General features: G+C 42.1%; 1 protein-coding gene across 1 annotated transcript; it reads right to left on the bottom strand.

Moving 5' to 3' along the window:
• Positions 1 to 1,941: 1,941 nt before the first annotated feature.
• Positions 1,942 to 19,456, bottom strand: LOC135506941 (uncharacterized). Its single transcript, XM_064926376.1, has 6 exons — positions 18,948 to 19,456; positions 18,279 to 18,403; positions 16,356 to 16,523; positions 4,286 to 4,450; positions 3,733 to 3,844; positions 1,942 to 3,508 (listed from the first exon to the last, which is right to left on the bottom strand). Exons 1-6 carry the CDS (start codon positions 19,228 to 19,230, stop codon positions 2,553 to 2,555), a joined length of 1,809 nt encoding a protein of 602 aa, XP_064782448.1. The 5' UTR covers positions 19,231 to 19,456; the 3' UTR covers positions 1,942 to 2,552.
• Between the last annotated feature and the right edge of the window lie 4,960 nt (positions 19,457 to 24,416).

Below are 24,416 nucleotides of genomic sequence, written 5' to 3'. Positions count from 1 at the left end.
CTATTTTTCAAACCATGTGAAGGAATGGCGTGATTAATGGGGAACCAATGACTTGTCTCCACAATGTCTGTGCGCCAGACACTCGCTCCTTTGGCCTTGGGGAAGATAAGGTTTGAGAAAAGATGTGTAAGGTAGTGTCTGGAACCATTTTATGTCATCTCTGATGTTACACCTATCCTGGGGTAGTGTATGACGTAGAGGCTCACTCCCCTCAGTGAGCTTGTCCAGGTGTGTGGTCAAGAAGGGGTTTTACTTGAGATGGGAGTATCTGGAATTAACAATTGATTTATGCCAATAGAATTAATTGGTGTTTTTGTGCTATGAAGTACCAGGAATGAGATCGGGGCCAAACTGAACAATAAGAACAGTCTTCATAGCAAATGCTATCTGGCTGCGGGATACTCTTTTCTCATTTATCAAGTCTCACTGTGTGACTTATTCCACACATCTGTTGTTTGTCATGTCGACTAGGGTGTGGATCTTTGCTATAAAATAATTTAGTAGCCTTTGTGTCGTGGCTCTCAACAAATCATCTGAGGGTGGTTTGTCGACCAGCCATCGCTGTTGCAGAGCTCTCACTAATAAAGATTCAGTTTAAGTATAACTCTGACTTGTGTGATAAGTTTGTCTCTGCTCATTTGATAATATAGAAATTAACCATCACAAGCGGCATAGGCAAGATGCAATAGATGGTATAAAGTACAGTATATACATATGAGATGAGTAATGCAAGATATGTAAACATTATTCAAGTGTCAAGTGATTCATTTATGAAAGTGGCCAATGATTTAGTCTGTATGTAGGCAGTACCCTCTCTGTGTCAGTGATGGCTGTTTAACAGTCTGACGGCCTTGAGATAGAAACTGTTTTTCAGTCTCTCGGTCTCAGCTTTGATGCACTTGTACTGACCTCGCCTTCTGGATGGTAGCTGGGTGAACAGGCAGTTGCTCGGGTGGTTGTTGTCCTTCATCTTTTTGGCCTTCCTGAAACATCAGGTGCTGTGGGTGTCCTGGAGGGCAGGTAGTTTGCCCCTGGTGATGCGTTGTGTAGACCACATCATCCTCTGGAGAGCCTTGCGGTTGTGGGCGGTGCGGTTGCCGTACCAGGTGGTGATACAGCCCGACAGAATGCTTTCAATTGTGCATCTGTAAAAGCTTGTGAGGGTTTTAGGTGACAACCCAAACTTCTTCAGCCCCTGAGGTTGAAGAGGCGCTATTGCGCCTTCTTCACCATGCTGTCTGTATGGGTGTACCATTTCAGTTTGTCTGTGATGTGTACGCCGAGGAACTTTCCACCTTATCCACTGCTGTCCTGTCGATGGGGGTGCTCCCGCAATCCCAGGGTGATCTGCTCTGCCAATCATGGATACTGTGGTGTTTGTATCATAGGAACAGGAGGGTCTATCTATCAGCCCCATTCCCTGCTCCATCTCTGCACTGAGACTGTGAAGAGAAGGGTCTGGGCTGCAGACTGGATCCCTGACTGGACACCCCCCAGTCTCTCTGATGACCACCAGGAGTGAGGTTGTTCAGTCCACCTGTCCACTGGTTGTGTTCTATGTAGTGGTTGTGGTGGAGTCTCTGTCCTTTGCGGTTGGGACCGTTGTTCTGACTCAGGAAGGAAGAGCGACATCTTCTGATCCATGGTCCTGACCAGTTGCTTCATAGGTCCAGTCTCTTCCGCCAGTAACACCAGATCAGCAGGTCTTCATTGACTACAGACTGCAAACAAATATTGCACGGAAAAGCATAAAGCTTTATATAAGAAACTTTGCTGTACACACAGAGACATGACATTATATTATAAAACGTTAACCACAGTCAAGCCAACTCTAACACTGATTCAAGTACCTTACAATATGGAGCCATTGGAGTTTATTATAAGAAATGTATACATATTTATATTAAAAAATGATACAAAATAGCCAAGTCAGTCAGCAGAGTCAATTTAGTATTTAATTTAAACAAAATAGCAATCACAAGTAGAATAACTTCTCACTATGGTAACACTTGACGTTTTCTATAAATCTGGTACCATCGCTTTGATAAAATGAATTTTAGAATACTTTGGAAAAGGTTCAACATTACATTACACACAGCTTCACTACTTAATTTCAAGTAAACATGAATTAAGGCACTATCATTATCTCACTATAAAACACCAGCATCAAACAGTACAAGGTTGTCACTTCATCAGGGAAGCATTTTTACAGACACCATCACACCAACTATCACCATATCATCTACTCTGCCTCATCATACTCATTCTTTCCTTAGTTCACCTCATCCAGTTCCCTACTACATCCAAAACCAACAGAATGAACTACAAACAAACTAACTTTGGTGCAGCAGGTAGACTAGTGGTTAGAGCGTTGGGGCAGTAACCGAAAAGTTGCTGGATTGAATCCCCGAGCTGACAAGGTAAAAACCTGTCGTTCTGCCCCTGAACAAGGCAGTTCCCCAGTAAGCTGTCATTGTAAATAAGAATGTATTCTTAACTGACTTTCTAGTTAAATAAACGTAAAAAAAACACACACAAAAAAACAAATAGAACTACACACAGGCCGTGTGCATTTTTTGTAGGTGTAACCTGAGGTAGCTCCTCTCTGAGTACCTCTTCTCGCAGTGCGTACAGGCAAACGGCCTCTCTCCCGTGTGGACCTTCAGGTGCCTCTTCAGCTGGTGCTGGTGGGAGAACCTCTTCCCACACTGGGGGCAGCTGAAGGGTTTCTCCCCTGTGTGGACTCTCTGATGGCTCTTCAGGTGGCCAGCCCGGGCAAAGCGCATTTGACACTGGGTACAGTTGAATGGTTTCTCGCCAGTGTGCATCCTCTGGTGGATCTCCACCTGTTTGGGAAAACTGAAGGCTTTCCCACAGAATGAACATGGGAAGCGCTTCTCTTTAGCGCTGCCAGCTTTACAGATTCCATCTCCACTACTGTCATTTGTTAATGGGCTTGTGTAGCCATTTAGTGTTGAGGCACTGGCATTGTCTGAGGTCTGGTTTAACATTAGGAGAGTGTGAGGAGGACAAGCGCCAGGGAGTGTCTGTGTTGTCGCATGGTCCATGTTCCAGTTGATAGATCCTATAGAAGGCAGACTGAAGGCAGCATCTGTTAGGGGGTTAACCTGAGGTGCCAACAGTGTCTCTGAATCACAACTATAGGAGCAGGATGGAGCATCACTAGCGGAGTCTGTGTCTGTTCTCTCCAGCCGCATACGGACACCTCCCCGACCCTGCAGTCCAAATCTACGTCTCGCCCTGGTCTCAGCCAGTATGTTTTCATGGAGACTAAATTCAGTTGTTTTGTGTTCGACTGTCAGTTTCTGGTTGTGGTTAACAGTGTTCCCCAGCCGGGAGTTGAGTACACTGTCCCATCCACTGACCTCTATTATATCACCTCTGGTGCTGGCATGCTCAGTGATGTTGTCCCTTAAGCCTTTGGCTGCACCGTTCTGGGAATCCAAGCTGGCCGCCCAGTCTCCTCTGTTAGCATCCAGCCAACCACCTGCAGGAAGAGGTTACAAAATATACTTTAAAAACATGTAGAGAAAACTCTACATTTGAAGTTGTCAATTACCTAATAATTTTCATACATAATGTGTGTTTTTGTATGTAAACATAAGTTTTATTTTATTAATGAAGAAAATTAAGGAGACATAATAGCCAGGTGCATCATTATTCCCATTGAAGATCTATTACTGTATGTAGACCATATTATTTCTCTCTTACCATGCTCTCCCAGCTTTAGTCCACTCAGCAGATCAATGCTCTCTGGTTCATCCTCTATTGTCTCCTCTTTGACCAGCAGCAGATCAGGCTTCCCATCCTCCATGTCTACTGACTGTAAGAGATACAGAGTGAGAGGATGTTGGATCAAGAAATCTGATATGAGCACCCTGCTATGGAGCATCATCTGATTGGGCAATGCAGGATTGTTATGAGTCCTATGCAAACATGTTAGTTGATTTGATCCTATGCAAACATGTTAGTTGATTTGATCCTATGCAAACATGTTAGTTGATTTGATTACTTTACCTTCTTTGGTTTGATAATTCAAAGGCATGGTCCCACACTACCTGACAATATATCAAGACCTGTGCCCTTATACACAAAGAGTCTCAGAGTAGAAGTTCTGATCGAGGATCAGATCCTCCACCTGATTACATAGTCATTCATTATGATCTAAAAGGCTAAACTGACCCTAGATCAGCACTCCAACTGAGAGGCTTAGTGGAATACGGCCCGACGTAATACCATTCAGACTGTAGTACAGTAGGCTCACCTCAGTGATACTGTGTGTGGTCCTGTGCTGTTCAGCTGGTTCCTCTGTGGGTTCAGGAGGAGGTGTACTCTGGTTGTCCTCCATAACCATGGTCCTCTCAGTGTTCCCCAGACCCTCCCCACACCCCTCCTCCTTCACCAGCAGCACCTCTGGACCCTCCTCCTCCTGGAAGAGACAGGTAATACAGATTACACAGACATACACTCCCTCAGGTACATACACACACAGATAATAAAACAGACTTTCAACATGGAGTGTTTACCCATCCCCACTATGTTTGAGTCCTATACTGTAGTTAGAGTGACTTCATTGTTGTTAAACTCATCATTGTGGACATAAATATGATGTTGTGGGTAAATATGAGTCAGCTGTGAAGTCAGCTAGAAAATCAAGTCAACCTCATACAAACCCGGCTAAACTATTTTGACGTGTTCGTCAGTGTGTGTACACTATACAGTGCATTTGGAAAGTATCCACACCCCTTGACTTTTTCCACATTTTGTTACGTTACAGATTTATTCTAAAAAATGGAACCCTATCTACACACAATATCCCATAATGACAAAGCAAAAACAGGTTTAGACATTTTTGCAAATGTATTAAAAAAAATGTTTCCCATAACTTTTCAGACCCTTTACTCAGTACTTTGCTGAAGTACCTTTGGCAGCAATTACAGCCTTGCATCTTCTTGAGTATGACACTACAAGCTTGGCACACCTGTATTTGGGGAGTTTCTCCCATTCTTGTCTGCAGACCAGGTCGTTGCACAGTTATTTTCAGGTCTCTCCAGAGATGTTTGATCGGGTTCAAGTCTGGGCTCTGGCCGGGCCACTCAAGGACATTCAGAGACTTGTCCCGAAACCACTCCTGCGTTGTCTTTGCTGTGTGCTTAGGGTCGTTGTCTGGTTGGAAGGTGAACCTTCACCCCAGTCTGAGGTCCTGAGCAGGTTTTCATCAAGTATCTCTCTATGCTCAGTTCATCGTTGCCTCGATCCTAAATAGTCTCCCAGTCCCGGCTGCTGAAAAACATCCCCACAGCATGATGCTGCCACCAACATGCTTCACAGTAGGGATGGTGCCAGGTTTCCGCCAGATGCGACTCAGGCCAAAGAGTTCAGTCTTGGTTTCATCAGACCAGAGAATCTTGTTTCTCGTAGTCTGAGAGTCCTTTAGGTGCCTTTTGGCAAACTCCAAGCGGGCTGTCATGTAACTTTTACTGAGGAGTGGCTTCTGTCTGGCCACTCTACCATAAAGGCCTGATTGGTGGTGTTGCATTGATGTTTGTCCTTCTGGAAGGCTCTCCCATCTCCACAGGGGAACTCTGGAGCTCTGTCAGAGTGACCATCGGGTTCTTCTCCCCCGATTGCTCAGTTTGGCCAGGCGGCCAGCTCTAGGATGAGTCTTGTTGGTTCCAAACTTCTTCCATGCTCAAAACCTACACCCCATCCCTTACACTCTGTTCTGTGAACTCTGGTCTCTTGGCCATCCCACTCCTACAGGTAGGTCAGCTCAAGCTCAGCCAAGTCAAAGCTCTTATTTGTCCTGGCACCACAATGGTGGAACAGCAAAGTCCCTGCCCATCTTCCAAAAACATTAAAACCTTACCTCTTAAATTAATCCTACCCCCCAGCTAAAAATAAATAAACCATTTTAACATTTTCTACCAATGTTATTATAGTTATTTTTATTTATTATTATTATTATTTTTAAATACCCCCCTTTTTCCCTAATTTTGTGGTATCCAATTGGTAGTTACAGTCTTGTCCCATCGCTGCAACTCTCGTACAGACTCAGGAGAGGCGAATGTCGAGAGCCATGCGTCCTCCGAAACACAACCCAACCAAGCCGCACTGCTTCTTGAAACAATGCCCACTTAACCCGGAAGTTAGTTGCACCAATGTGTCGGAGGAAACAAGGTACACCTGGTGACCGTGTCAGCGTACATTGCGCCCGGCCCGCCACAGGAGTCGCAAGTGCGCGATCGGACAAGAACATCCCTGTCGGCCAAACCCTCCCTTAACCCGGATGATGCTGAGCCAATTGTGCGCCGCCCCATGGGTCTCCCAGTTGCGGCCGGCTGCGACAGAGTCTTGACCCGAACCAGGATCTGTAGTGGAATAGGTAGCACTACACCTCTCAAGAGGCCCATAGTTGTTTTTATATTCATTTTTCATTTCTATATGATTTAAGATTTTTGTTTGAAATGTAGTTTAGGTTAGTTTTCAGATCTGATTTACTTGTTTTTATTTACTTTAAGTTTTATAAAAAAATATATTTTGTTTATATTATTTAGTGTCAGTTTTAGGGACAGAAAGTAACCTGCGCGTGGGAGGCTAACAGCCATTTTTGTCACTTCTTGCCACTATGTGGCAGTAATACATAAGGTGATGGGTCAGGTCATAGGTTAGGTTTAAAGGGATAGTTTACCCAAATTACACATTGGTTTCCTTAACCTGTAAGCAGTCTATGGGCAAGGTACGACGGCAATCCATGCAAAAAAATGTCGGTACCATGACTTGAATGGGATTTTTTGCTACAAATGCTAAAATGTTAGCATTTGGAAACAGTGCCAGGGAAACTAAACCAAAGCATGGACTGATGTCAAACCTTGTCCATAGACTGCTTACAGGGTAAGGAAACCAATGTCATTTTGTGAACTGTCCCTTTAAAGCACGTGTCAAACTCATTCCATGGAGGGCCGAGTGTCTGCGGGTTTTCGCTTCTCCCTTGTACTTGATGGATGAAATAAGGTCACTAATTAGTAAGGAACTCCCCTCACCCCTTCTTTAAAAGGTAGACTCAGCGAGATGTGAGGTAGATACACCAAGTAAACAGTAGTGCAAAAATGACTGAATAAAATACATAATTCAAATACTGAGCTATATTGTATGCAATTGTATTTTTTTAAATGTATGATATTTTTAACTAATACAATTGCTCAGAGAAAGATTTTCACAAAAAGATAGGGGGCAAAATGATTGACACTCCTGTTTTCAACACCTCACCGTGCGAAGATTATAGCACTGAGCCTTTTTATAAAATGTTTTATAAAATTGTAGAATACATTAGGAGGATGGATCTTAGACCATTGCTCCATAAAGAATCTTTCCAGATCATTGGTATCCTTTGTCTATGCTTATGGACTGCCCTCTTCAATTCAAAAACAGGTTTTCAATAGGATTAGTTTCAATTTACCATTTATTTGTGGATTTTGATGTGTGCTTGTGGTTATCTTGCTGGAAGATCCACTTGAGGCCAAGTATCAGCTTCCTTCCTTGCAGAGGCAACCAGGTTTTTGGCTAAAATGTCCTGGTACTGAGTAAAGTTCATGATGCCTTTGACCTTAACCAGGGCCCCAGGACCAGTGGAAGCAAAACAGCCCCATAACAAAAGATCCACCACCATATATTACAGTGGGCATGGGGTTTGTATCTGCGTATGCATTCTCATTTCAAAACCAAATCCACCACTGGTGTGCAAGGCCAAAGAGCTCAGTTCTTAATCAATGAAGACTTCTCCGAAAGGTACGCCTCAAAAGAAACGACCCGCTTTCATTGAACAGCAAAAGAGAAGCAACAACACATACCTGAAGTACGACCAGCTGGTGTTTCACCCCCTCCGCCCAGTAGGCCTACTGCAGGCGACATGGCTGTAGCCCACTGATCTATTCCTTTAATTCATTTGACTTTTTTATCTTAAAACGAAATCATTTAAAATGATGCGCCTATGTATCATCTGTATTCATAAGTGGAGGCTCCTCAGAGGAGGAAAGGAAGGACCATCCTCCTCAGTGAATTTAATAAAAATAGTTAAACATTTAAAAAGTTGTCCTTTTTAGATAAAACTATAAAATATATTCACAATACCAAATAATTGATTAAAACACACTGTTTTGCAATGAAGGTTGACAGTAGCCTCAACAGCACTCTAAGGTAAGTACCATGGTGTAGCCGGAGGACAGCTAGTTTCCGTCTTCCTCTGGGTACATTGATTTCAATACAAAACCTAGGAGGCTCATGGTTCTTACCCCCTTCCATAGACTTACACAGCAAAATTATGACAACTCCCGGAGGACATCCCCCAACCTATCAGAGCTCTTGCAGCATGAACTGACATGTTTTATACCCAATCAAAGGATTAGAGAATGTACTGAAAGCATAAGCTACAGCTAGCTAGCGCTGCAGTGCATTAAATGTGGTGAGGAGTTGACTCAAAGACAATAGGTAAAGTTTAACAAATTAATTTCTTCCAAAATGGAGGAGCAATAGAGCAAAACTTTCACTGTTTTCATATCTATCAAATGCAGCTAGCTAGTTTAGCCTACTCAAACACCCGGCTCAAACAGAGGGATGCTATGTTAGCTAGCTATGACTATCCAACACTGGAACTCTTCCAAGTCAAGGTAAGCTTTTGGTTTTATTAATTTATTGCCACCGGGGGGCTCCAGTGACTGTACTGCATGATTGTAGCGGGTTTACTAATACATTAGTTCTATTAGCTATGTTGACAACGATGTAGGCTATGTGTAGCCGTTATGATATGAATGTTTTGCTTGGAAATGCTTTTTCGTCTGGTAACAGACAGCAATGCACAATGTGTTGTGCATTGAAGTCCACAAGCAAAGGGAAAGGTGAGAGGAGGAGAGCGCATACATGCGAGAAGGAATACAACAAGCTGTTTGTATGTAGCTATGAAAGTGAATTGTTTGTGTGATCAGGGGTGTATTCATTCCGTCAATTCTGTTGAAATACAAAACGTTTCTTAAACAGAAGCAAACGGACCAAAATGGGGATTAACATACCTGGCTTTGTCCAATAGAAACTCTCGTTTGGAACTGTTGGACTAATGATTACACCTTAGGTCAGCTAGATGTGTGCAAGGCGGTATTGAATGTGTGTGATGGAAATGTTTACGTTTGTGTTTTTGTAAAAACCTATTTCTGTATTCATGCAAGTGACTGATTGAACGAATCCTCATGATCACGATCTGCAATTTGGCAGCCCAGAACCTTGTTTAGAGAAAGGGATATCTCCATTTCAAGGACACAGCTTAGAGAGAAGCCTCTTGAGGTATTGGTCTGTCACATGCAAACATTACTGATTAATTAAATATGAATGATGAATAAGCTAAATCATGCAAATATAACTTGTCTGTATATAAGAACTAACGGGACTGCCCCAGTAGATTGACATGTGGACTTGATGCATTGGGTTGGAACCTCTCCAGCACGCTGATAATAAACAATGATTAATTTAAGATTGACTTTGAGTCTCCCCGTGTAAGAATTTCCACAACAATTTGGCATCACGAACTGGATGATTGATTCTACCTGCGGAGCTTTCCAGTTGGGGGTCTGCGAGGAAAACCGGTGGCGCATTGAGGGAAATTCCCATCTATCCAAAAGATGACGAGACCCGCCCAGACCAGACCCTTACTGTTAACTGCCCAGTAGGAGACACATCAACTGCAAACAATTGAGGGACGGCAAATTATTTCAGTAAGTCAATCTTAAATTATTATTTATTTATTATAAAACCAATACAATTAAGGTGAATAATGCATAAAAAGGTACCCATAGTCTTATAGAAGACTAGAGCGAGGGCGTAACAGTACCATGGAAGCCCCGCTGACAGCTGTCTGTAGACATTTATTGAAGTGTATACGTGGTCTGCAGCCACTAACAATGACACGTGGTGTTATTAAATATACAGTGCCTTCGGAAAGTATTCAGATCCCTTGACTTTTTCCACATTTTGTTACGTTACAGCCTTTCTAAAATGGATTAAATTTTAAAAATCCTCAGCAATCTACACACAAGACCCCATATTGACAAAATGTAAACTGGCTTTAAGATTCTTTTTGCAAAATATTTGTAATACAACAGATACCTAATTTACGTAAGTATTCAGACCCTTTGCTATGAGCACAGATGCATCCTGTTTCCATTGAGCATCCTTGAGATGTTTCTACAACTTGATTGGAGTCCACCTGTGGTAAGTTAAATTGATCGGACATGATTTGGAAAGGCACACACCTGTCTATATAAAGGTTGTTGACAGTGCATGTCAGAGCAAAAGAACAAGCCATGAGGTTGAAGGAATTTTCCGTGGAGCTCCAAGACCGGATTGTGTCGGCACAGATCTGGGGAAGGGTACCAAACCATTTCTGCAGCATTGAAGGTCCACAAGACTCTTCCTAGAGCTGGCTGCCCGACCAAACTGAGCAATAACGGGGGGTGACCAAGAACCCGATGGTCACTCTGACAGGTAGAGTGGCCAGACGGAAGCCACTCCTCAGTAAAAGGCACATGACAGCCCGCTCTGAGTTTCCCAAAAGGCACCTAAGGACTCTGACCATGAGAAACAAGATTCTCTGGTCTGATGAAACCAAGATTGAACTCTTGAATGCCAAGCGTCACATCTGGAGGAAACCTGGCACCATCCCTACAGTGGTGGCAGCAGCATCAGGATGTTTTCAGTGTCAGGGACTGAGAGACTATTCAGGATCGAGGCAAAGATGAACAGAGCAGTACAGAGAGATCCTTGATGAAAACCTGCTCCAGAGCACTCAGGACCTATGGGGCAAAGGTTCACCTTCCAATAGGACAACGACCCTAAGCTCAAAGCCAATACAATGCAGGAGTGGCTTAAGGACGAGGGTCTGAATAGTTATGTAAATGTGATATTTCAGTTTTGTATTTTTAATAAATTAGCAAAAATTTCTAAAAACCTGTTTTTGCTTTGTCATTATGGGCTATTGTGGGTAGATTGAGGGGAAAACTGTTTAATCAATTTTAGAATAAGGCTGTAACCTAACAAAATGTGGAAAAAGTCAAGGGGTCTGAATACTTTCAGAAGGCAGAGTAGGAGATACATATTGTGCATAGGAAGTAACGACAAGGGAATCATTGAAGATGCACATGGGGTAATAAAGTAGGGGCTCAATCTAGTCATTCCATCCACCACCGCCAATCGTAGTCTGGGACTACTAGTGTATAGGAAATAGCGGCAAGAGAACCGTTGAAGATACATAGGATGTAATGATAGAAAAGTCAATGTGGTCTGAGAACCACTGATAATAGCACAAGGTGTTATTGTAGGCATTTAGAATTGTTGAAGATGCACATGGAGTGTTGTGGATGTGAATACCTCAGTTATATAAGGAAAATAATGAATATGCCAACCAGTTCTGTGTGAGCTGAGTTCAGGTCTGTAACATTATATAGGGATTCTGTATGTAGATATGAAAGAAAATAGTATTATTCCTGAATATGCTGTTAAATAGAAGACTAGAGTGAATATTTAAACCCCTGTATAAATAGAACACCGGTGTATAGGATGAATTTGTGATGTAACATATGTATAATGGGTTACTAGAGATCTGATGAAGTAAACAATAGAACAAATATATATAGAACCTGCTAATCCACAATTAGACGTACATAAGTGGTGTAAAAAGTATTCTGAGAAATGTTCAGAGTGGTCCCTTGATGGAGCATTTGAGAAAAATAGGGTTAAAGCATTGTATAGGATTTGACTTACCCCTAACCAATAAAAGTATAACCACTTTCTTCCACCCTGGTAATACATTTTGAAATAAACCCCATACCTTGTTAAATAGAACCAATGATGTTCTGTATTCACCTAATCAACCGTTAAAAAATGCTAGGTAGAGACTTATATATGGACAGAGCATGCAATATACAGGGGACCGATAGAGTGCCAGCCCAGTTAATACATATTGATCCCTCCAAAGCATTACATATGAATCTTAAAATAGACATTTAATAAGTGTGAAGGAACAAAGTGAATGGTAATGGGCTTTCAGATAGCACTCTAATAATGCAATATCTTAGTAATTGAAGGTCACATTACGAACAGAGGGATTGAGCATTAGGACTGATATTAAATTAGAGGCAGCCATCTGGTGTTTGGGTTAGAGATAAGCTTCCTGTGGAACAACAGCTAGCCGCCAGTACTCACTGAGGAAAAAAACAGGCTGTAAGGGACACAGTGGGGAAATTTGGAACAGAGGCATGAATAATTGAAATTACATGTTTTTGAGAATTTCTAATTATTATTCTATAGTGTGGGTAGAATAAGTGATTTAAGTAATTGCTCGAGCATTGTAACCTGCAGTAGTGCAGAGGTCTAAGCAGCGTGCTCCGGCCCCGAGCCTCATGAATTTGCGCCCAGTGCAGGGTGATCTAGTGGCAAGCCTGAGCCTACATTAGGGCCACAAGTGAATTGCATTTATTTCAATGTTTTCCAGAAGTAAAACAAATTGTCTGATAATTTACGATTCTGAGAAAAGTGTCTCAGCTCAACAAAATCATCTGGGATAGGCTCAAACATCTTGACAGCATTACAAAATGAAATATTAAGGCTACACAATACAGGCTTTCAATCCACACCAAAGACAATACACAGCCTAATTATAAAACTAGGCGAACATCAACACGAGGAAAATATATCGTTCTACAGTAGGCCTACATCTGTCAATCAACTGATGGCCCAAATCAGCTCATCAACTCAGCCAGGGACACAAACAATAGCCTATAATCTGTTTTCACACCTTTCATAATGTGACAATGGATAGGCTAAAAGCCCATTTATGCTTGATGCAAAAATGTGGTCGGAGGCTCCGTATGGAAGGTGTGAAGTAATTGCGGCGCCTATGGAAGCATGCAGAGGCCAAATTGAGCTCCGTACCACATCGCCTCTCGCCTCCCAATTTTGTAACAATGCAGAGGACTCCGTATAGCTCCGCATTGACATGATTGGCTGATGGTAGGTTGGGGGGCAGGAGGTCCTGTATAAACAAACTCACTTCCCTGACAAGTTCCTTCACAATAGCTCTGCGAAGCACAAGATGTATGAATTCCCTGACTCCTGCCGAAGCAGTATCACCGTAAATGCTACACGGCCAATGCAGATGTCGGATTGACCATGCAGCGCCTTTTACGGGTAGCCTACAGAATGTAGCTTATTGGAATATAACCAAATGGCATATTGTAACTAGTGCCTGCCCTCGGTCAAAGAGTCTAAACGGTCTAAGACGTTGGTTGCTCCCGTGAGAGATCAGGTTACACTTGCAACTTTCTAGATATGTTCGCCCTCTGGTTGGTGTTGTCATCGGAAAGACCTAGCTCTCCGCATTCCGTACAACAGAAAAAAGGATTTCCTTGTTTACCACAGCAAATCTACTGTGGCAATTTACCCAACACTGGTGTAGCGTAGGCTATTGTTATTATTTTGTTTCCTTTTTATGTTATCCAAAGGTGTCTGGTATGGTAATTTCTTATCAAGATCAGGGGTAAAATTTCCCTAGACTGTCCATATTTGAAATGTGTAACTTAACTCAATCCCCCTGATTGACTTGATTATTTGTGCCAGAAATGAGTTGGCCGGAATCGAACCCCTGCCAAAAACAGTATTGAAGGCAGCAGCCCTAACCGCAAGACCACGATTGAATTATATTTTGACAGTTCATTCGTAACCTTAAGATACACTTGTATGTAGTGGCCTAGTGAAGACCAATATCCATCTTGTGTTATTAAGCTATGTAAAATGACAATTGTTGATGTGTATGGCTGCTGCATTTCAGATACATTTTTGTACATTTGAATTTTGCAGTAATAGGGCCTAGCGTTTGAGTGAGCGAGAATATTTTTTATAGCAAGCGCTGATCCCAATGGCTTGACTGCCCCTGCATGGAGAGAAAGAGAACTGATTATTTTCAGGGATTCACCAGGCTCATTTGAATTTCCTGATGCAGCAGGAAAATTCTCTGCGACAGATCAATAACTTTCTTGATACTATATCTTGCCATTACTATACTTAAGAATCACTGCTACAAGTAGCAATCTGACAACATATTTACTCATTTATTTTAAATCGGGGGTATTTGGTCTCTGGTCTCTTAATTTCCCGTTATTTTAACTCGTTTGTACCAGCTCTCAAAGCAGTTCAATAGAATTTGTTTCAGTAAGTTTGATCACAAACACATTGCTATATTTACAGAAAAATGTTTTGATATCTACTGGTCGGATGTTGTAAATGAAACTGCTGCTCAAAAGCCCAATAACATTTTCCATGGCATTTTCGTTCAATGATTAGTATCGCAAAACTTTATTTGTAATTAAATGATGTTGACAACTGGTTTGAATCAAATAAGTTGTCCCTAAAAAAAATGTCAAGCTATCACATGCATTTTATTGCCCGAAAAAATAATACATTTCCTTTACTACCCTGTGTTAAAATTACCAAATTCCAAGGTGTTCTCATTGACAAAAAGAATTAACTGGGAAAATCCCATTTCATTTGTCTGAAATAAAATTGCGAGAAGTATTGGTGTCATCAGACGAATTCAACCTCTCATCCCAAGTAAAATAATATTAAATCTGTAATACACCTTAATTCATCCTTATGTTGCAATATAGTCTTGGCCCCTCAAACTCAACTCTGGAAGTCGAAGCCAGTTCTGCTCCATTTATTGTTCCCCTCTACTCATGGACTGATTTTAGACCTGGTACAATTAATTATCAGGTAGAACAGAAAACCAGCAGGTTCTGGACCTCGTTGGGTAAGAGTTGAATAGCCCTGGTCTAGGCCAATACTTACAAAAGTAACATATTCATTTTCCAAAAACGTTTTGTGATGCTGGCAACTCATTCAGACAGTCGTGCCAGTTCCTCTCCACTTTTCCATCGCCTTTTAGTTCTTAATATTTATGACATCAACCAACCTAGAATCTGTTTGCATTTAAATTCAAAGCATATGTACTCCCGGTTTCTTTTCAATTTTTCATCTCCTACAGAGGTCAACCTCAAGCACTTCTTTTCAATTTTTAGACTTATATATCACACAATATCATATCTGGATGCAATATTCTACCCACAAATATTCAACATTGAAATCTGTTACTCTCGTTATTCTAAATGCATCTGTGGATCCTTTCTGCTGATAACACTGAAAATTAATCTGTCTTTAATGCTGGGTTTGATCTAAACATCAGACGCTAAAGAGTGGAATGGGTACTTCCTATGTTACATAGTGGAATGGTTTTTCTGCTGGTGTATCCTGAGGTTGCTCCTCTCTGAGAACCTCTTCCTGCAGTGCGTACATGCAAATGGCCTCTCTCCCGTGTGGACCTTCAGGTGCATCTTCAGCTGGTCCTGACGGGAGAACCTCTTCTCACAATGGGGGCAGCTGTAGGGTTTCTCCCCTGTGTGGACCCTCTGGTGCCTCTTTAGGTGACAAGCCTGGGAAAAGCACATATGACACTGGGTACAGCTGTAGGGTTTCTCCCCTGTGTGGACCCTCTGGTGGATTTCCACTTTCTGGGGGCAGCTGAAGCCTTTGTTACAGAACATGCAGAGGAACCGTTTCTCTTTACTAATGCCGGATGTTGCTCCCCCTCCACGAGCCATGGCTCTTTGGTCATTTGAGTTCAACACTTGATCGAAAACGACACTGCCGTGTGAATCGGAAGGTGCCATCGACGTGGACACTGGGACACGATCCCTGAATGCGTGTAAAGGGGAGTGGGTGACAACATTTATATTTGTGTCCAAGCTTTCTCTGTAATCTAAGAAATCTCTACCCTGTGAGTGTCTGTCTCCTAGGTGACCATCTGCATTCCATGTGGGAGGAGCGTCACCCTCCACTTTCACCTCGTCTACCACTATAACCTCTCGTTTCTTATCTAGGCACCCTTCAGAGTATACACTACTACTGTACTGGTTCCAGTCCTCTCTAAACAGATGAGTCTGTGTCTCTAAACCCAAGGATATGTTGCCAGGGTCCATCTCTGTAGCGTAAGAACAAGGCAGATCATCAACACCAGTGTCTAATGCGTCACCATCTCCACAGGAATGAACCGTCCTCTGGCTCTGGTGAAATACTGGTAAGTACTCTGAGCTGGAAGCAGGAGGACAGCCTAGTGGCTGCAGCTCCAGTCTCTCTGATTCTGATCTGTGGTCAGATCCTGTGGGTAAGAGCCTGTGTGTTACAGTTAAAGTCTCGGTGTCTGTCTCTGACTTGAGGACGGTGTTCGGCGTTCCACTGACCTCCGTGATGCTGTGTTGGGTCCTGGGCTGAGGCGAGGTGGCGGGGTCCTCCCTGGACACAGGGGGCGCTCCAGTCAATCCAATCTGGATGTCTCTGCTGTGTCTTGTGTCCTCTCCTTCAGTTCTCTCCTGCTTGACCCCAGGACCTGCAACCCCTGTATCTGCAGACTGACAGAAGAAGAGAGGAGGTTATTGCAGGTACATGAGTTGAATTGGATAACAATGTCATAGGGAAGTCTCACAAGCTCCCCTATGGCAGAGAAATAAGGATGTACAGTACCAGTCAAAATTTTGGACACACCTACTCATTCAAAGGTTTTTCTTTATTTTTACTATTTTATACATTGTAGAATAATAGTGAAGACATCAAAACTTTGAAATAACACATGGAATCATGTTGTAACCAAAAAAAGTGTTAAACAATTCAAAATATATTTAATATTTGAGATTCTTCAGTAGCCACCCTTTGCCTTGATGGCTTCGCACACTCTTGGCATTCTCTCAACCAGTTTCATGAGGTAGTCACCTGAAATGCATTTAAATTAACAGATGTGCCTTGTAAAAAGTTAATTTGTGGAATTTCTTTCCTTCTTAATGTGTTTGAGCCAATCAGTTGTGTTTTGGTAAGGTAGGGGTAGTATACAGAAGATAGACCTTTTTGGTAAATGACCAAGTCCATATTATGGTAAGAACAGCTCAAATAGGCAAAGAGAAACGACAGTCCATCATTACTTTAAGACATGAAGGTCAGTCAATATGGAACATTTCAATAACAAAGTTTCTTCAAGTGCAGTTGCAAAAACCATCAAGTGCTATGATGAAACTGGCTCTCATGAGGACCACCACAGGATAGGAAAAACACGTATTTCTGCTGCAGAGGATAAGTTCATTAGAGTTACCAGCCTCAGAAATTGCAGCCCAAATAAATGCTTCACAGAGTTCAAGTAACAGACACATCTCAACATCAACTGTTCAGAGGAGACTGCGTGTATCAGGCCTTCATGGTCGAATTGCTGCAAAGAAACCACTACTAAAGGACACCAATAAGAAGAAGAAACTTGCTTGGGCCAAGAAACATGAGCAATGGACATTAGACTGGTGGAAATCTGCCCTTTGGTCTGAGTTCAAATGTGAGATTTTTGGTTCCAACCGCCGTATCTTTGTGAGACGCAGAGTAGGTGAACGGATGATCTCCGCATGTGTGGTTCCCGTGAAACATGGAGGAGGTGTGATGGTTTGGGGGTACTTTGCTGGTGACACTGTCTGTGATTTATTTAGAATTCAAGGCACACTTCACCAGCATGGCTACCACAGGATTCTGCAGCGATACGCCATCCCACCTGGTTTTCGCTTAGTGGGACTATCATTTGTTTTTCAACAGGACAATGACCCAACACACCTCCAGGCTGTTGAATGGCTATTTGAACAAGAAGGAGAGTGATGGGGTGCTGCATCAGATGATCTGGCCTCCACAACCTCAACCCAATTGAGATGGATTAGGATGAGTTGGACCGCAGAGTGAAGGAAAAGCATCCAACAAGTGCTCAGCATATGTGGGAACTCCTTCAAGAAAAGCATTCCAGGTGAAGCTGGTTGAGAGAATGCAAAGCGTGTGCAAAGCTGCCATCAAGGCAAAGGGTGGCTACTTTGAAGAATCTCAAATATAAATATATTTTGATTTGTTTAACACTTTTTTGGTTACCACATGATTACATATGTGTAATTTCATAGTTTGATGTGTTCACTATTATTCTACAATGTATAAAATAGTAAAATTAAGAAAAACCCTTGAATGAGTAGGTGTGTCCAAACTTTTGACTGGTACTGTACATGTAAACAAGTAAATAGCTTAGGGGAACCTTTCTGAAATAAATTGGCCACATTTGATGTACTGTAATTTTGATGTAAAAATATTACACTAACCTCTATCACGATAACGTGCTGGGTTGAGGTTCCACTCCCCTCATCAACAGTGATTGGTTGGTCATCTCTCCATGTATTGTCTCCCGCTGGCTTCACAAAGCTCCTGTAGCCTCCAGTGAGATTTCCTTCAACAGAGATTTAATTGGGAGGAAAAAAGGTCGTTAGATTAGCTACTGTCAATGCTCAATTGTATATTGTACCCAATTGACAATGTCTAGAATTGGCAAGGATGTAAGGTAACACCTTATAACTTACTGATAGATCATTTGATTGTTTCATGCACCATATAGTTTTCATTGAGGAAATAATAGAAAATGCAGTAAATCAATAATCTGGTTTGAATATGTTGTCTTTGCACAAGATAAGTAATCAGAGGAATTATTGCATTACTATTCAAAAACTGACCATGACCGAATTCTGGGTAACACATCTTAACACATGTGCAGAGGGGACGGGGCGAAAGGCACTAGCTATATATGAACGGTGACAGGCTGCACAGCCTCGGCCTTCCGGGAAATAGTGTCTTTGTGCAAGATATCTAAGTAAGCAATCAGGGGAATTATTGCATTCTATCCAAAAACTGACCAAGACACAATTCTGGGTAATATACATCTGAACACATGTGCAGACGGGAACAGGGCGACAGCCCCAGCCTTGTGCAAAATGTACCTCTGGCCATTCCTCTGTATCGGTCGAGGATCTTGACACTACTGGGACGACTGGCGAGGACGCGGTCTCGCATTGTCCTCTCTGTGCGCTCCCGTGTCACCTTCTGTTCCAATAGCTGTAGTTTCCTGCGTAATGTCCTGTTTTCTTTCTGGCTTTGAGTTATTTCCAAACGAAACACTGCATAGTCGTCGTCTACGAGTTTACAGATGTCTGCCACGGCTGTATTCGCTAGCACCTCCATAATGGAGGCTATTTGAGAGTGAAAAACCATACAGTTAGCCATTGTTAGCAGCTAGCTAGCGTTACCTAGATACAATCTATCAACCAAATCCTGTCTGCAATGAGAATTAAACACTACATTGGGTAAGTATGTGATACTGGGTAGTTAAATTAGTCATATTTTGAGTACCAAGGTGTTCATAAACGTCTACATAACAACAATAAACACGCTATTGTGGAAATTGTTCTTGGTCACTGTTCACTTCCGTTCTTCTTCGTGTGATTTTCCGTCAGAGAAACCACTTTCGTCACAATTTCTAATACCAGAGAGAAAGAGGAAGAAACATGCCCAACTCTGCAGAAAATCTGTCTCCTCCCAGCAGGTGGCGTTTTTTTCGTCATTTCGCCAACCAAGCAATGAGTTTTTGTTAGGCCAATGAGAGTGTCGAATTTGGTAAACAAATTGTTGTGGGTTTCGTAATGCTTCAGTTGCTACGAGTGTACTGATATAAGATGTCCCGGCAACTCTGAGGAAAAAAACGGTTATATCAAATCACATTTTATTGGTCACATACACATGGTTAGCAGATGTTATTGCGGGAGTCGCGAAATACTGGTGCTTCCAGTTCCGACAGTGCAGCAATATCTAACAATTCCACAACAAATACCTAATATACACAAATCTATGTAAAATAAATATGTTTTATTTATTTTACCTTTATTTAACTAGGCAAGTCAGTTAAGAACAAATTCTTTTTTTCAATGATGGCCTAGGAACAATGGGTTAACTGCCTTGTTCAGGGGCAGAACTACAGATTTTTACCTTGTCAGCTCGGTGATTCGATCTTGCAACCTTTCGGTTACTAGACCAACGCTCTAACCACTGAAATAAGAATATATAAATGTATAGATGAGCAATGTCAGTGGCATAGGCTGCTAGGATGCAATATATAGTATAGAGTACAGTATATACATATGAGATGAGTAATGCAAGATATGTAAACATTATTAAAGTGGCATTATTAAAGTGACTAGTGTTCCATTTTTTAAAGTGGCCAATGATTTAAAGTCTGTATGTAGGCAGCAGCCTCTCTGCTAGCGATGGCTGTTTTTCAGTCTCTCGGTCCCAGCTTTGATGCACCTGCACTGACCTCACCTTCTGGATGGTAGTGGGGTGAACAGGCAGTGGCCCGGGTGGTTGTTGTCCTCGATGATCTTTTTGGCCTTCCTGTGACATCGGGTGCTGTTGGTGTCCTGGAGGGCAGGTAGTTTGCCCCCGGTGATGCGTTGTGCAGACTGCACCACCCTCCGTAGAGCCCTGCGGTTGTGGGCTGTGCAGTTGCCATATCAGGTGGTGATATAGCCTGACAGGATGCTCTCAATTGTGCATCTTTAAAAGTTTGTGAGGGTTTTAGGTGACAAGCCATATTTCTTCAGCCTCCTGAGGTTGAAGAGGCGCTATTGCACCTCCTTCACCACACTGTATGTGTGGGTGGACCCTTTCAGTTTGTCTGTGATGTGTACGACAAGCAACTTTCCACCTTCTCCACTGCTGACCCATCTATGTGGATAGAGGGGTGCTCCCTCTACTGTTTCCTGAAGTCCACGATCATCTCCTTTGTTTTGTTGACATTGAGTGAGAGGTTATTTTCCTGACACCACACTCCGAGAGCCTTCGTCCTCCTCCCTGTAGGCTGTCTCGTTGTTGTTGGTAATCAAGCCTACTACTGTTGTGTTGTCTGCAAACCTGATGATTGAGTTGGAGGCGTGCATGGCCACGCAATTATGGGTGAACAGGGAGTACAGGAGGGTGGCTGAGCATGCAACCTTGTGGGGCCCCAGTGTTGAGGATTAGCGAAGTGGAGATGTTATTTCCTACCTTCACCACCTGGAGGCGGCCCGTCAGGAAATCCAGGACCCAAATGCACCGGGCGGGGTTGAGACTAGAGGTCGACCGATTATGATTTTTTCAACGCCAATACCGATTATTGGAGGACCAAAAAAAAGCCCAGACCGATTAATAAGACAATTTTTATATATATATATTTGTATTAATGACAATTACAACAATACTGAATGAACAATGAACACTTTTATTTTAACTTAATATAATACATCAATAAAATCTATTTAGTCTCAAATAAATAATGAAACATGTTCAATTTGGTTTAAATAATGCAAAAACAAAGTGTTGAAGAAATTAAAAGTGCAATATGTGCCATGTAAAAAAGCTAATGTTTAAGTTTCTTGCTCAGAACATGAGAACATGTGAAAGCTGGTGGTTCCTTTTAACATGAGTCTTCAATATTCCCAGGTAAGTAGTTTTAGGTTGTAGTTATTATAGTTTTAGGTTGTAGTTATACCATTTGTATTTCATATACCTTTGACTATTAGATGTTCTAATAGGTACTTTAGTATTGCCAGCCTAATCTTTGGAGTTGATAGGCTTGAAGTCATAAACAGTGCAATTCTTGAAGCATTGAGAAGAGCTGCTGGCAAACGCAGGAAAGTGCTGTCTGAATGAATGCTTACGAGCCTGCTGCTGCCTACCACCGCTCAGTCAGACTGCTCTATCAAATCATAGTCTTAATTATAACATAAGAACACACAGAAATACGAGCCTTAGGTCATTAATATGGTAAAATCCAGAAACTATAATTTCGAAAACAAAACGTTTATTCTTTTAGTAAAATATGGAACCGTTCCGTATTTTATCTAACTGGTGGCATCCATAAGTCTAAATATTGCTGTTACATTGCACAACCTTCAATGTTATGTCATAATTACGTCAATTCTGGAAAATTAGTTCGCAACGAGCCAGGCGGCCCAAACTGTTGCATATACACTGACTCTGTGTGCAATGAACGCAAGAGAAGTGACACAATTTCCCTAGTTTAATTTTGCCTGATAACATGAATTTCTTTAAACTAAATATGCAGGTTTAAAAAATATATACTTCTGTGTATTGATTTTAAGAAGGGCATTGATGTTTATGGTTAGGTACATTCCTGCAACGATTGTGCTTTTTTTGCAAATGAGCTTTTGTAAAATCATTCCCCGTTTGGCGAAGTTGGCTGTCTTTGTTAGGAAGAAATTGTCTTCACACAGTTCGCAATGAGCCAGGTGGCCCAAAATGCTGCATGACTCTGTTGCACAGAACGCATGAGAAGTGACACAATTTCCCTAGTTAAAAGAAATTCATGTTAGCAGGCAATATTAACTAAATATGCAGGTTTAGAAATATATACTTGTGTATTGATTTTAAGAAAGGCGTTGATGTTTATGGTTAGGTACACATTGGTGCAACGACAGTGCTTTTTTAGCGAATATGCTTGTTCAATCACCCATTTGGTGAAGTAGGCTGTGATTCAATGATAAATTAACAGGCACCGCATCGATTATATGCAACTGATTACCGATTGTTATGAAAATATGAAATCGGCCCTAATTAATTGGTCATTCCGAATAATCGGTCGACCTCTAGTTGAGACCCAGGGCCTCAAGCTTACTGATGAGCTTGGAGGTACTATGGTGTTGACTGCTGAGCTATAGTCAATGAACAGCATTCTTACATAGGTATTCCTCTTGTCCAGATGGGATAGGGCAGTGTGATGGCGATTGCATTGTTTCTGGACTTATTGGGGCGGTAAGCAAATTGAAGTGGGTCTTGGATGTCAGGTAAGGTAGAGGTGATATGATCCTTGACTAGTCTCTCAAAGCACTTCATGAAGACAGAAGTGAGTGCTACAGAGCGAAAGTCATTTAGTTCAGCTACCTTTGCCTTCTTGGGTACAGGAACAATGGTGGCCATCTTGAAGCATGAGGGGACAGCAGACTGGGATAGGGAGAGATTTTCTTACTCTTTCAAATGACTGCTCGATCCACACAGCATACATTGTGGGCTAGGTTAGGAATGATGTGTAGCTCTATATTTTTTGTGCGGTCATAATGTAATCTACCTATGTTATATAGGTATGCACGTCAGCTTTGACATCGGCTTTGCACATCGCCGTTAAACTAGACATCGGGCCGATGTTGGTATTTTTAGCTAATATCGGCCGGCATCCCTAAATGCAATAATGAGCTGTATCCACCAATTCAAAGAAAGTATAGACGGGAGCAAGACAGACTGCTGTGCCGCTTTGTGAACAACTACTCCCATTGTTAGAGCGGCGAGACATGTATCTTTTCAGTATATCCATAATCTTTGGTAATAGTCAAATCAAATCAAATTTTATTTGTCACATACACATGGTTAGCAGATGTTAATGCAAGTGTAGCGAAATGCTTGTGCTTCTAGTTCAGACAATGCAGTAATAACCAACAAGTAATCTAACTAACAATGCCAAAACTACTGCCTTATACACACAAGTGTAAGGGGATAAAGAATATGTACATAAAGATATATGAATGAGTGATGGTACAGAGTAGCATAGGCAAGATACAGTAGATGGTATCGAGTACAGTATATACATATGAGATGAGTATGTAAACAAAGTGGCATAGTTAAAGTGGCTAGTGATACACGTATTACATAAAGATGCAGTAGATGATATAGAGTACAGTATATACGTGTACATATGAGATGAATAATCTAGGGTATGTAAACATTATATTAGGTAGCATTGTTTAAAGTGGCTAGTGATATATTTTACAGAATTTCCCATTAATTCCCATTATTAAAGTGGCTGGAGTTGAGTCAGTGTGTTGGCAGCAGCCACTCAACGTTAGTGGTTGCTTTTTAACAGTCTGATGGCCTTGAGATAGAAGCTGTTTTTCAGTCTCTCGGTCCCAGCATTGATGCACCTGTACTGACCTCGCCTTCTGGATGATAGCGGGGTGAACAGGCAGTGGCTCGGGTGGTTGTTGTCCTTGATTATCTTAATGGCCTTCCTGTAACATCGGGTGGTGTAGGTGTCCTGGAGGGCAGGTAGTTTGCCCCCGGTGATGCGTTGTGCAGACCTCACTACCCTCTGGAGAGCCTTACGGTTGTGGGCGGAGCAGTTGTCGTACCAGGCGGTGATACAGCCTGCCAGGATGCTGTCGGTTGTGCATCTGTAGAAGTTTGTGAGTGCTTTTGGTGACAAGCCGAATTTCTTCAGCCTCCTGAGGTTGAAGAGGCGCTGCTGCGCCGTCTTCACGATGCTGTTTGTGTGGGTGGACCAATTCAGTTTGTCTGTGATGTGTATGCCGAGGAACTTAAAACTTACTACCCTCTCCACTACTGTTCCATCAATGTGGATAGGGGGG

The sequence above is a fragment of the Oncorhynchus masou genome, chromosome 20 (assembly GCF_036934945.1).
Source record: "Oncorhynchus masou masou isolate Uvic2021 chromosome 20, UVic_Omas_1.1, whole genome shotgun sequence".
NCBI classification, from domain to species: Eukaryota; Metazoa; Chordata; class Actinopteri; order Salmoniformes; family Salmonidae; genus Oncorhynchus; species Oncorhynchus masou.
Note: the sequence above shows the minus strand (reverse complement) of the source record. Positions and strands in the feature narration are given on the sequence as shown.

Bases quoted from the DNA above. Each gene is read 5' to 3' on its own strand.
- LOC135506941 (XM_064926376.1), bottom strand. From the start codon at position 19,230: ATGGCTAACTGTATGGTTTTTCACTCTCAAATAGCCTCCATTATGGAG. The intron at 18,404-18,947 runs GTACATTTTGCA...TCTCTGTTGAAG, and splicing joins ATACAGAGGAATGGCCAGAG to GAAATCTCACTGGAGGCTAC. The intron at 16,524-18,278 runs GTTAGTGTAATA...TTCTTCTGTCAG, and splicing joins AGCACGTTATCGTGATAGAG to TCTGCAGATACAGGGGTTGC.